The sequence below is a fragment of the Canis lupus genome, chromosome 11 (assembly GCF_011100685.1).
Source record: "Canis lupus familiaris isolate Mischka breed German Shepherd chromosome 11, alternate assembly UU_Cfam_GSD_1.0, whole genome shotgun sequence".
Classification (NCBI taxonomy): Eukaryota; Metazoa; Chordata; class Mammalia; order Carnivora; family Canidae; genus Canis; species Canis lupus.
Window position 1 is genome coordinate 25,657,340 of NC_049232.1, and position 12,427 is coordinate 25,669,766.

The 12,427-nt window shown below is 38.5% G+C and overlaps 1 protein-coding gene across 10 annotated transcripts in view; it reads left to right on the top strand.

The window, feature by feature from the left end:
• The window catches only part of PKD2L2 (polycystin 2 like 2, transient receptor potential cation channel), a 34,179-nt gene that overhangs the window by 18,944 nt on the left and 2,808 nt on the right, over window positions 1-12,427 (top strand). For 3 of the 10 annotated variants that reach the window (XR_005366717.1, XM_038552266.1, XM_038552269.1), the window contains exons 9-14: window positions 4,137-4,257; window positions 5,435-5,536; window positions 6,940-7,001; window positions 7,604-7,655; window positions 11,204-11,316; window positions 11,908-12,028. Coding sequence is in view for 6 of the 10 variants with exons in the window: in XM_038552266.1 (XP_038408194.1) it covers window positions 4,137-4,257; window positions 5,435-5,536; window positions 6,940-7,001; window positions 7,604-7,655; window positions 11,204-11,316; window positions 11,908-12,004 (547 nt within the window). In the remaining 4 variants the exon portion in view is untranslated. The remainder of the gene's footprint in view (window positions 1-4,136; window positions 4,258-5,434; window positions 5,537-6,939; window positions 7,002-7,603; window positions 7,656-11,203; window positions 11,317-11,907; window positions 12,029-12,427) is intronic. The other 7 variants (XM_038552265.1, XM_038552268.1, XM_038552267.1 and 4 more) reach the window with 4 other exon arrangements.

Below are 12,427 nucleotides of genomic sequence, written 5' to 3' on the forward strand. Positions count from 1 at the left end.
AAATCATAAGCAAGAATTAGCAGATAACAAACAACAGACTCAAAGACTTCTGATACTGGAATAACCATGCAATACTTCCTATATTTAGAGAAATAAAACATAAGTCAGAAAATATCGTTATAGAACAGGACAGTATAAAAATTACATATTTGAAAAAGTATCAAAAACAATTCTAAAACTGAAAATTGTAGTAACTGAGATTTAAAACCTAGTTGACATGGGGCACCTGGGTGGCCCAGTCAATTGAGCTTTGGACTCTTTATCTTGGCTGGGGTCTTGATCTCAGGGTTGTGGATTTGAGGCCCACAGTGGGCTCCATGCTGCACATGGACCCTACTTAAAAATAAAAAATAAACAAAAAAAAAAACCCTAGTTGGTTTGACAGCAGGTTTGACAGCAAGTAAGAGATTAAGATAATGAATAAAGTAAAAAATAGGTCAGCAAAGAATTACTGAAAATGTGGCGTAGAGATACATCAGGTGGGAGAAGGTATGAGATAGACTGGAACAAGAAGGCCTAACATGTTTAACTTGAGTTACAGAAGACAGATAGTGGACTAGGCAATATTTGGAGAATGCTGAGAAATAGCTAAGTATCCAGGCATGTGAAGTCGTATTAACCATAATGATATATTATTATGGAATAATCTGTTAGCTGGAAGTTTTCTCAGTAAAAGAGAACTATAGAAAGTTACCAAGGGTAAAAATAGTATTTTCATTCAACATAACCCTGTATGCAAAGCAGTCATGGTGTTCCTTTTAGCTTAGGGTGGGAGGGTGGGAGGAGATAAACTCCAATTAGGAGGAGAAAAATGACAATTACATTGTTTGAAGTCTCCTGATTATAACCATTCAGCAAATTGGTTAGGGTTTTGTTATTCACATTACTTACACAGCAGGGGTATCTGGATATTTTCCTGATACAGAAGGGCTGAATGGGAGCTGTAGTTAATGAGCTAATTTCTGGAGAAGAGAAATGATGCCTCCTTAACGTTTCTCCTATAAATACACCTCAAAGATTACAGATCAAGCTTGATCTCCTATACCAGAGAGGAAAAAATATTTGTTAAGAGACTTTGTTCTTCTTCCAGGTCAGCTTATCTTTTTCTATCTTGTATAGAAGAACATTATGAAACAGTATTAAAAGCTGAATAAATGGAGTACCTAGGTGGTTCAGTCAGTTAAGTGGCCAACTCTTGGTTTCAGCTCATGTCATGATCTCAGGGTCGTGATCTCAGAGTCATGAGATCGAGCCCAGTGTCAGGCTCCGGGCTCAGCCTGTAGTGTGCTTAAGACGCTCCCTCTCTCTTTGCCCCTCCCCCCTGCTCTCTCTTGCTCTAAAATAAATAAATCTTTAAAAAAAGAAAAGAAAAGAAGGAAAGGCTGAATAAACACTTTAAGTATGATTTAATTGTGTCTTAGGTACCCAGGATGAAACTCCAGGTAACTCTTGAGTCCAAGTAGCCAATTTCTTTAAATACATTTTCTTCCTTCATTGGTTTTTTGTCTTATTCAAATTCAATTAATTAACATATGATGTATTATTAGTTTCAGAGGTAGAATTCAATGAATCATCAGCCTTATATAACACCCAGTGCTCATCACATCAAATGCCCTCCTTAATGCACATCACCCAGTTACCCCATCCCTCCACTCCCTCCCCTCCAGCGACCCTCACTTTGTTTCCTATGATTAAGAGTCTCTTCTGGTTTGTCTCCCTCTCTGGTTTTGTCTTATTTTTTTTCCTCTCTTCCCCTATGATCCTCTGTTTTGTTTCTTAAATTCCACATATGAGTGAGATCATAATTGTCTTTCTCTGACATTTCACTTAGCATAAGGCCTCTAGTTCCATCCACATCATTGCAAATGACAAGATTTCATTTTTTTGATCGCTAAGTAGTATTCCATTGTATTTATATTCCACATCTTCTTTATCTATTCATCTGTGGATGGACATCCAGGCTCTTTTCATAGTTTCTTCCTTCATTGTTTACAGCTATATGCTCCCTTTACATGCTGGGCAAAAGCAACCAGGAATAAGAAGACTTCCTCCTTTTGACTGACAAACCAATCAAGCAAAGTATCTACATACTACTAAAAAATTCCATCCCAGGCTTCCCCATAAAATAAAGAACTCATTTTAAGCATCTAATAGCAGTAACAATGGCATCAAAATATATCAAACATATATTCAAATAAGGCAAAAGTATCAAATGTGGTTATTCCTTTTTTCAAAATGTGGTTATTCCTAATTAGCTTATGAATTTTTAAAACTTTTTCTTTAGTACTTTCTAAAATTTCTCCCATGAACATGCATTATTATTATAATTAGAAAAACCGGACTGCTTTTTCCTCTTTTAATTGTCCAATATTAGAGTCCTGGCTATACATATGAAACATAAAATAGATGTTATCCATTCCAGAAAATATGAGTAATAAAGAAGCATGTTACTGTTACAAAGCAAGAGTAACAGAGATTATTTTCCTATGTACTGTTCACATAATACAAAGAAAAAGAATTTAGTTTCATCTAATTATTAGTAATTTTTAAGTTATTAATTTAAAATGATCAACTCAGGAACCTGGGTTTTAAAAATGGAAACGACAAATCTTTTTCTAACTTAATAACCTACTGACCCAATGACCTCCTTTGGAATATAGGTTAAATCTGGTATCATTTCCTTTGGAATTTAGTTTAAATCTGATTCCTGGGACTGTTGGCTCTATTAACATTAATTAAAATAATGCTGAAATTTAATTGCTGGTATAATACAGAACCCAAGCAACAATCCTTAACTATGTTTATCACCATTTATGCAAAATTCTAACTTGCTTCCGCAGATTGCTCAGTGTTTGTATTACAGCTAAAAAGATAATTATTCCTAAGAAAACCATTTTAACTTGTAAAGAAAGATCCAAATACTTTTTTTAAAATTTTTTATTTATTTATGATAGGCACACAGTGAGAGAGAGAGAGGCAGAGACACAGGCAGAGGGAGAAGCAGGCTCCATGCACGAGGAGCCCGATGTGGGATTCGATCCCGGGTCTCCAGGATCGCGCCCTGGGCCAAAGGCAGGCGCTAAACCGCTGCGCCACCCAGGGATCCCCCAAATACTTTTAAAATTAATTGTTTAATATATGAATAAAGATGAAATGAAACAGTTCTCAACTTAAAAAAATGAATAATCTACATAATGTATAACATATGCCTGGCATGTCTGGCAATGCCATTGCAAATTAATGATGAGAAAATAAGGTGTTAAATAATCCTAATTCTACCTCTCCTACTACTGTGCTCATTCAAAGCCTTAATTTCTTAATTTTCCACCTTTAGTATTAATAAAATGAAGATCTGTAATATCTTAAATATTATTTTACATCAAATCCAAGATTTACAGTTATTGAAGAGAATAAAATAAACCTCAGGGGGCGCTTGGGTGGCTCCATTGGTTGAGCATCTGACTCTTGATTTTGGCTCAGATCATGATCTCAGGGTCCTGGGATTGAGCCCTGAGTTGGGTTCCGCACTCAGCTGGGAGTCTTCTCTCTCTCATCCTCTCCCTCTGCCCCTTTCCCTGCTCACTGGCATGTGCTCTCCTTCAAAAAAACTAAAGAAAACAAAAAAACTCCAGATCATATTTGAGGATCATTACCAGCACTTGAGACTCAGCAAGTGACAAATTGTTGCATCTTATTTTAGCAGAAGAGGTGTATAATTTAAACAGCACATTTTTGATATTTGAAATTTTAGGGTTCTTGGGTCTAGGTACAAGTTGAAAATCCTGATTGGACAAGGTCAGGTATTCTAAGTTTTAGAAGAGCACAGGAAAGGCTAAGAAAGCTATAGCCAAGATTAATTGGTAAGCAGGTATCTCAAGGGCCAAATCTTGCAGGTGAACATTCAGTATGTGGCAGCCTGTCATTTCCTGAATCACCGCTGAGCTATTGAAGTACTTTGTCTTAACTGTGGGGCGACTTTCCACACCTAGTTTTATAGGACTGTGCTAACATGACTAACACCAGAGAACCTATGCCATATGCAGCTGGATGGATATTTTCCTAGACACAGTGGTAACCCCCATCAGTTGTCATTTATGTATGAGGGGATATAATGTTTTCCTTTCTTCCTATCAAAGATTTGCACAATTTCGAATTGTTCTTGGAGATTTTAATTTTGCTGGTATTCAGCAAGCCAATCGTATCCTGGGACCCATTTACTTCATCACTTTCATCTTTTTTGTGTTCTTTGTCCTGCTGGTAAGTATGACCGTATATGTTCCCTTTTTTGCTTATATTTTTTTAGAATAAAAAAATGAAATTGACTTAGAAGAAATTACAGTATCACTGCTTAGCTGTCAGAACTTTTTACATTTATTAGGAATTGTGTGGATTCCTAAGAATCCAGGCTATGTCCTGTGTCTAGATGTTTTCAATTTGTCCAAAGGAGACCATAATCACAGTAGTTACCATCTTGGTGTCTCCCGTGTGCTAGTCATGTGCTCAATCTTCTCCACATATAACTTGAATATCCCAGGTCTCTCCAGCCCGAGACATCCCACACTGGTAGGGATGAATATGCTCTGCCCATAGCTAAAAGCTCCTTTGTGATTTTTAGAAGTCTCCAGGATGGGTCTTCCATGTGTGCTCAGGACAAATTTATTTGGTCTTCCTAATCAGGAAAACTTGTTTTCCTAGTCCAGGCATTGCTGTAGTCCTCCTTAAAAACATTTTGTCAACGTGCAGCAGTTATGCCCTGGTGGTGGCCAAAAGTCCTCAGAGTGACAGAGTTGGGCCTCAGCGAATGGTAGGCAGAGAGTAAAATACCCTTACCACAGCTGTTTGTATTATCTGAACAGAGTATTCTTAAGAGCTTTAGTATGGCTGTGCATTTAAACAGCTTATGGAATTTTAAAAAAATACTCTTATGAACATATAGTTACATTATTCTATTTTCTTCTGATATGCAATGTTTACCAATTAGTGTATTTGCATGTGTGTATATATACATATATACCAGTTCATATGCATATTTTATATTTTCTCATTTACCATAAACATATTTTCCTATATCCACACTCAATACATTCCTCATTCTACTATGTTATAGTCTGCATGGCCATTTCTCTATTACTGATCATATGAGCTACGTTATTTTTATTTTTTTTAAAGATTTTATTTATTTATTCATGAGAGACACAGAGAGAGATAAAGAGCGTGATAAGCAGGCTCCATGCAGGGAGCCTGACATGGGACTCGATCCCAGGTCTCCAGGATCACGCCCTGGGCTGAAGGCAGCGCTAAACAGCTGAGCCACCAGGGCTGCCCCATATGAGCTACTTTAAAATTTTAAATCTAATTTTACAAATCCCAGCACTCATCAGAGTCACTAACATGTAAGTTTTTACTGAAATAATTATGTGATTTTTTTTTTCAGAACATGTTCTTGGCAATTATTAATGATACCTATTCTGAAGTGAAAGCTGATTACTCAATAGGCAGACGACCAGATTTTGAACTTGGTAAAATGATTAAAAAGGTATGTCCAAGTCTTTTCCTAACTCAAATTTTTTACGCTTTTATGTATTTATTCATGAGAGACACAGGAGGCTTTAGTTCACATTTGCAAGATTCAAGGACATGTTGAATTCTCACTGCCGACACTGGATTAGGGCCCCCCGCATATTCTTCACCCAGCCTTGAGTATAGTAACATCTTCTGGCCTCATTCCTGCGCCCGCCCAGCTATGTTATCACTTCTCTGCCAAAATTCTTCAGAGTTTCTCCGGGCCCATCAAATAAGTCCAAGGGCCTCCTTAAGTCTCACAGTCCCAACTTCTCTCTAATCACTATCACTGAACTACATATAGCGTTCCTACCTTCAACTCCATTTACAGCATTGTTATGTCCCAGCTCATGTTTAAGCACAATGCTGTGTACCATCTCTTGCTGTACCTCTCCCCCTGCGCCTCTGCTCATGTCACTCACTGACCCCAGCAATGCTCCCTCCATCCTGACATTCTGTTCTCCTTGACAGATTGGCATCTTCCCTGTCTTCTTCAGCACCTACTTCACTTGAGTTCTTAGCAGAGTCATGAGTGTGCCATCTTGCCCACCTCTGCATAGCCATGGCTCTAATCACATCACTTCACATAGCAAAAGTCCTAAAAGACGTGAGGTTATTAGTGTTTGAAAACCGTCCCAGAACTCACTTGTAAAATGAAACTATTAATATGCCCTCCAGTGAGCTAAAGTGTAGGTTTTTTCATCTTTTTAAAGATTTTTTTATTTATTCATGAGAGAGAGGCAGAGACACAGGCAGAGGAAGAAGCAGGCTCCATGCAGGGAGCCCAGTGAAGAACTTGATCCAGGGACTCGAGGATCACGCCCCGGGCCAAAGGCAGGCGCTAAACTGCTGAGCCACCCAGGGATCCCTCATCTTTCATCTCTTGATTACCATGCTGCTAATGTGCATTAGAGTGTTAACATTCTTTTTTTTTTTAAAGATTTTATTTATTTATTCATGAGAAACACAGAGAGAGGCAGAAATGTAGGCAGAAGGGAGAAGCAGGCTCCACACAGGGAGCCCAATGTGGGACTCGATCCCAGGACTCCAGAATCACAACCTGAGCTGAAGGCAGACACTCAACCACTGAGCCACAAGGCATCCCAAGTGTTAATATTCTTAAATGCAATAAATGTTAATAAAACTTCTTAATCATTTTTTTCAAGTGTGATGCCCACAAGAGCACCCCTTTTTTTCACTAGCAGGCAGAAAACATATGCAGTGACAAAGTGAAGGAAAGAAAATCATAGCATTGCCTCCATATTTCTTTAGGGTTGTAGTAGTCCCTAGAGACAAGCATTCCATATTTCTTTTTCCTTGATCAGAATATAGGATATTTATTTGCTGAAGTTTTAAACTATTTTTAATTATGTCTAGAGTTACAACAATGCTCTTGAAAAGCTCAGATTAAAGAAACCTGAACAGGATGAAGACATAAGGTAGGGTTTTTAACTTACCATTTAAGACTGTATATTATATGAGAAACTCACAATAAGTGAGGTCTTGATTGCAAAACAATCACCATCCAATGTGTTGATTCCAAATATGTTGTCAATACATCCTCCAATAGTGCCTAATTCTGAGAGTGCTATGATATTCTAAGCTAAGCTAATTAAAAATTAATAGAACATATGCCATGCCACTCAGAAAAAGCTTTAGCAGAAAACTGGACAGGACAATACAGACCCCCCTAAAAAGGTAGTTAAAAATTTTAGTCTGCACTAAGCACACTGACTTAGCTATCAAAATAAAAACATTTTTATACAAAATATTTAAGGATACCTTTATATTTAATAAATCATTTTGCTGCCAAAATGCTTCCCAAGACCAGGCCTGTGGCCATGGGACATAATATAAACACTTTTTTATATCTAGAGATGTGACACTCTGGAGAACTTATTAATGACCACATTTTCCAAATGACTGGTGTTATCAAAAAGACCAAAAATGCAGTTCAGAGCCTAACTATAGAGCTGATATTTTATGTTGGCATTTCCTTTTCTACTGTCATATGTCTCTGGTTTTTATTTTATATTCTTAGTATGAAAGGAGATTTGGCTGAGCAAGCCAGAAGAGAAGGCTTTGATGAAAATGTAAGATTTTAACTTTCTCATAAAGATAGCTTTATTAGAAATATGCCTACAGGAGTTCTGATTAATAATTGAAATGATCTGCATTCTTTAGAGCAGTAGCTGCCACCTCCAAAAACGTCTCCCAGTCTAGCTATTTTGTTTAGAACAAGTCATTTCAATGCTACAAGCTACCTGTCTTATTGTTGCTCTCAGCCAGATTCCTGGTCCTACAGCTGTACAGTCGCTGTGGGATTATCACACAGGATTTAGTGAGTATACTCTTATTGACATGATTATATAATTTTCCTCTTGATATCATTAATGTGATGAATCACTTTAATGTTTTATACAGTTGACCCTTGAACAACAGAAAGGTTATGTTTACAGTACTGTAAAAAAAATCCATGTGTAAGTGGACCCACACAGTTTAAACTTCACGGGTCCACTTATATGTGGGTTTAAAAAAAAATACAATATTTATTACAAATGTATTTTCTCTACCTTATGATCTTCTCAGTACCTTAATACAGTATATAATACATATTATATACAGAAAATGTTTTAATCAACTGTTTATAGTATAGGTAAGGCTTCAATCAACAATAGTCTATTAGTTAAGTTTTCAGGGAGTCAAAAGTTACACACACATTTTCAACTGCACAGGGGTTGGTGCCCCTGTGTTGTTCAGAGGTCAGTGGTACATGTACTGGAGTGAGGTTTCCAACTGTGAGGTAAGGGAGTCCCAAAATGGAAAGGCTGAAGGTTAAAATGAACTTTGTGGTGTTGGATTAGAATTGTAGATGTGCGTGTGTATTCTATAGCTCTATCTACGCACTAAGTCTAGAAGTAAAAACTAGGTTAGTTGCCCAGACCTTGGTTTCCAAATACCATTCTCTTCTAAAAGGAACCAGGGCCTCTGAGGAGATATGGCTACATTCCAGGGCTGGAAAATACAACGTGAGTCTGGAATATCTGGTTGAGCCAGAAAGTAAAAGCGCTCAAAGAATGATGAAGATCTGTTAAAAAGACAAAAGGTCAGGTTCAAGGGGCCCTCACTAGCCAAATCTGGGAATATTTAAGCACCATAATGAATAATATGTGTAACCCATTGAATAACATAGGATTCCACTGACCTAAACATATACATGGACAAAAATTGGAGGAAAATGGAACTTCTGCATACTTCTCCACAAAATGCATATTAATTACAAAAAAAAAAAAAAAGGAGTTATGTCAGGGTGGGGGAATCTGGCAGACAGTGCCTTGGTCAGTATGGGAAAAAACTGAAATCATACATCTTTTGATAAGATGCTAAGAGAACACAGCTTTTATAATGCTCTTGCCAAAGATGTGTAACATAACAAAATATCACACAAAACTAAACTACTGGCCTGTATTCTTCAAAAGTATCAAGAAAGCCAAGGTAAAGCTGAGGAACTACACCAGACTGAATGAGAGTAAAAGACAAATCATTGTAATGCCTAATCCTGGACTCTAGATCCTTTTACTATAAAGGGCATCACTGGGACAACCGGGAAATTCGAATGGGAGACTCAGCATTAGAGGATAATAATCTATCAATATCAATTTTCTGATTCTGATGTTTATGCTGTGATTATAAAGGAGAATGTCCTTGTAGCAGCAAATACACACCGATGTGCTCAGGGACAATGGGACATTCGTGTTGGCAACTCCAGATAGTTCGAAGGAAAAAAAAGTGTATTGTTTTCCCTAAGTTTGAGAGTCTTTAAATCATTTCTGAAATAAAAGATGATGTAAATTGAAAATCATACTGTGTTCCCAGGGGAAATCAGCTAGAATGAACATAATACTCATCCAAGTAAAATATGGACTTACAAGAGAGAAAGAAAACCAGGTTAGCATGACAACATTCAACACCATAATCAAAAGAACCATATCTACAATATGCAAGGAAAGAAAATGTAAGCCAAGCATATTTATATCCAGCAGACCTCTGCTTCAAGTGTAAAGGCTCAAGTAGTTTTAAACATGCAAGAAGACAGCGCTGGACACTTAACAAGCGCAGAGACGACAGTAAGAGGCAGCTGCTATCCACAGGGAAGATAGGAGATGATTAGGACCTTAGACCCGGGAGAAAGAGCCCCAGCATCGCTGCTTGGCTCGTGAGGGAAAGCACCACTTTGCCGTGAACATCAAGGCGGGTTTCACAGAAGTAGTGATGGTTGAGATGTGGTTTTTTTGAACAATGAGTCAAGTTAACTAGGCTGTCTATTTAACTCGTAGCACTGATACAGTCACATTTTAACAGGCCTGGTCATTTAGAAAGAATTGCAGGGCCTGCCACCTCAACACCACATTAAAGTGTAAGTGATTATGTCAGAACACGAATGCTTTGTGGGCAAAGTAAAACTAGCAGGATTGGAAGCCATCCTTTCCTACTTATGCTATGTTGGCTAAAGACAGACTATCTGATGGAGTAGTTTCTCCAACCAGAACAGCACACACTTATCCCGTAAACAGTGTACAAATTTGGTGTCACCATCCTCTCTGGGGAATGTAATCAGAATCCTCATAAAGGGATCCCTGGGTGACACAGCGGTTTGGCGCCTGCCTTTGGCCCAGGGCGCGATCCTGGAGACCCGGGATCGAATCCCACATCGGGCTCCCGGTGCATGGAGCCTGCTTCTCCCTCTGCCTATGTCTCTGCCTCTCTCTCTCTGTGACTATCATAAAAAAAATAAAAAATAAAAAAAAGAATCCTCATAAAGGGATCAACTTCGGTAACTTTGGTACTTCACATTATTGCTGGAGTAGGGCAGTATCATACTGATTCACCAAGAAGTCTTTGGATCACCTCTGGACACAAGGTGTCCTCTTTCCTATTTTTTTTAAAGTGCTATCCCTATTTTTTTACAACCTAAGAGTGCATTTTTTCTAAAGCTGGAAAAAAGTTCTTTGGACACGAAAAGGGAAGTGAGTGGTGGTGAGGACAAAACAGGAAGGACTCTGTAGGAGCAGAGACAAACGCAGCAACAAGAATTTTCTGGTATGCCGAACTTATTTTGGGGTCTGTGGACAGATTGGGAGTGCGCAGATTGATGCAGTAATACGGAAAAGGCGCCTGGGGACTCTAGTCAGGTAAGGCAACAGGGGTGTGGCTTCCAAGCAGCTGGGAGGGCAAATACCCACAGATGTACTCAGAAGTACATTGACTTCATTAAACAACAGAAGTACAGAAAAGAACAGCTTAGCCTTAGCCAAGCGAAGAACAGGGAACATCAGAAATTCAGCCAGAGAAGCAGAGAAGAGGCAGTAAAACAAGAATAAGCTGATGATTTTAATTAAAAAAAAAAAACCCTAGTTCCAACGAACAGTTCTTACACCAAGTCCTCTCAAATGAATCTGCCGACTCACAGACCTGAAAGCCGGGTAGGGCATCCATGGGGCTCAACATCACAGCCCTGGAGAGTGGACTAGTTTAAGATTCTCAACCCCATGGTGCTTGTGTGCCAAAGACTTCATTAAGACAGAAAATTTTAAAGGCTGCAGCTACAAATGGCAACTATATTTGTCCTCTGCCTTGACAGGAGATCCAAAGTGCAGAGCAGATGAAAAAGTGGAAAGACAGGCTTGAGAAAAAGTACTATTCCACAGAAATTCAAGATGACTACCAGCCTGTCACTCAACAAGAATTTCGAGAGTAAGTAACTTCCAACCAGGGCACTGTGGGCTATCATGATATGGGGGGACTGGGGACACAAGCTACAGTACTTTCCTGAAACTAGACCTTTTGGAGATGCCACCCCTTTTTCTCATTTTTACCCAGCTTTTTGTTTTTAAATATTTTTTTATTTATTTGAGAAAGAGCATGACCAAGAGGAGGGGCAGAGGGAGAAGCAGGCTCCCCGCTGAGCCGGGAGCCCAATGCAGGACTTGATCCCAGGACCCTGGGATCATGACCTGAGCCAAAGGCAGACACACAACTGACCACGCCACCCAGGTGCCCTTTTTACACAACTTTGAAATTGAACAGAAAGCACAACTCTACTTGTTTAGATCTAAGGTGAGAGTGAAACCAATTGTTTTTATCCTTTTATCTCCAAAGAGGACTGCTATTTATATTGGATATGAATGGCAGAAACTCTTCTCCAGTTTTAGAATAGAAGATCCATACTTGGCCACACTAGGCCATGTTTTAGAAACTCCCAAGTACTTCACGGTAGGTACTAACAACCTGCTGACTCTTTACGCACAAACGTATGTTACTCATTCTCTGTTACTCATCCTCTAGACTCTTTTTATATGCCGTGGAGCTGGAGAAGGAATTACACTATGTCAGTTTAAAACTAAACCGAGTGATGCGAAAGCTTTCAGCTCTACAATCTTGAGACAAGGGCATGTGAGAACATATGGTATGATCACTGAGCATTTCTAACAAAGATTTCTCCTTGTACTGAATTATTTGGTAAACATGTGCCCATTATAGATACACTGTAAAAACACTACACCTATCTATCATCAAACTATTTTCAGAGCCAATGATAATCCCAAGAGATTTCCAAATATTAAGTGCCCTTGAATGGGACCTCCTGTTCGATCCATGCGTATTACAGCAAGCATCCAGAGTACACACACTGTAACACATAAAGGATTTTATGAGATTTATTAAATTCTAGCAATGTGAAGATAAAGTACAAAATAATGCTGCTTATGGTTTGTGGGGAAGATCTCTAATAGGTCACTAAGTAGATAAAAACAGTTTTCTTAATGTTACCTAAAATATAGAAATGTTGGTGCTTTTATCATGTACC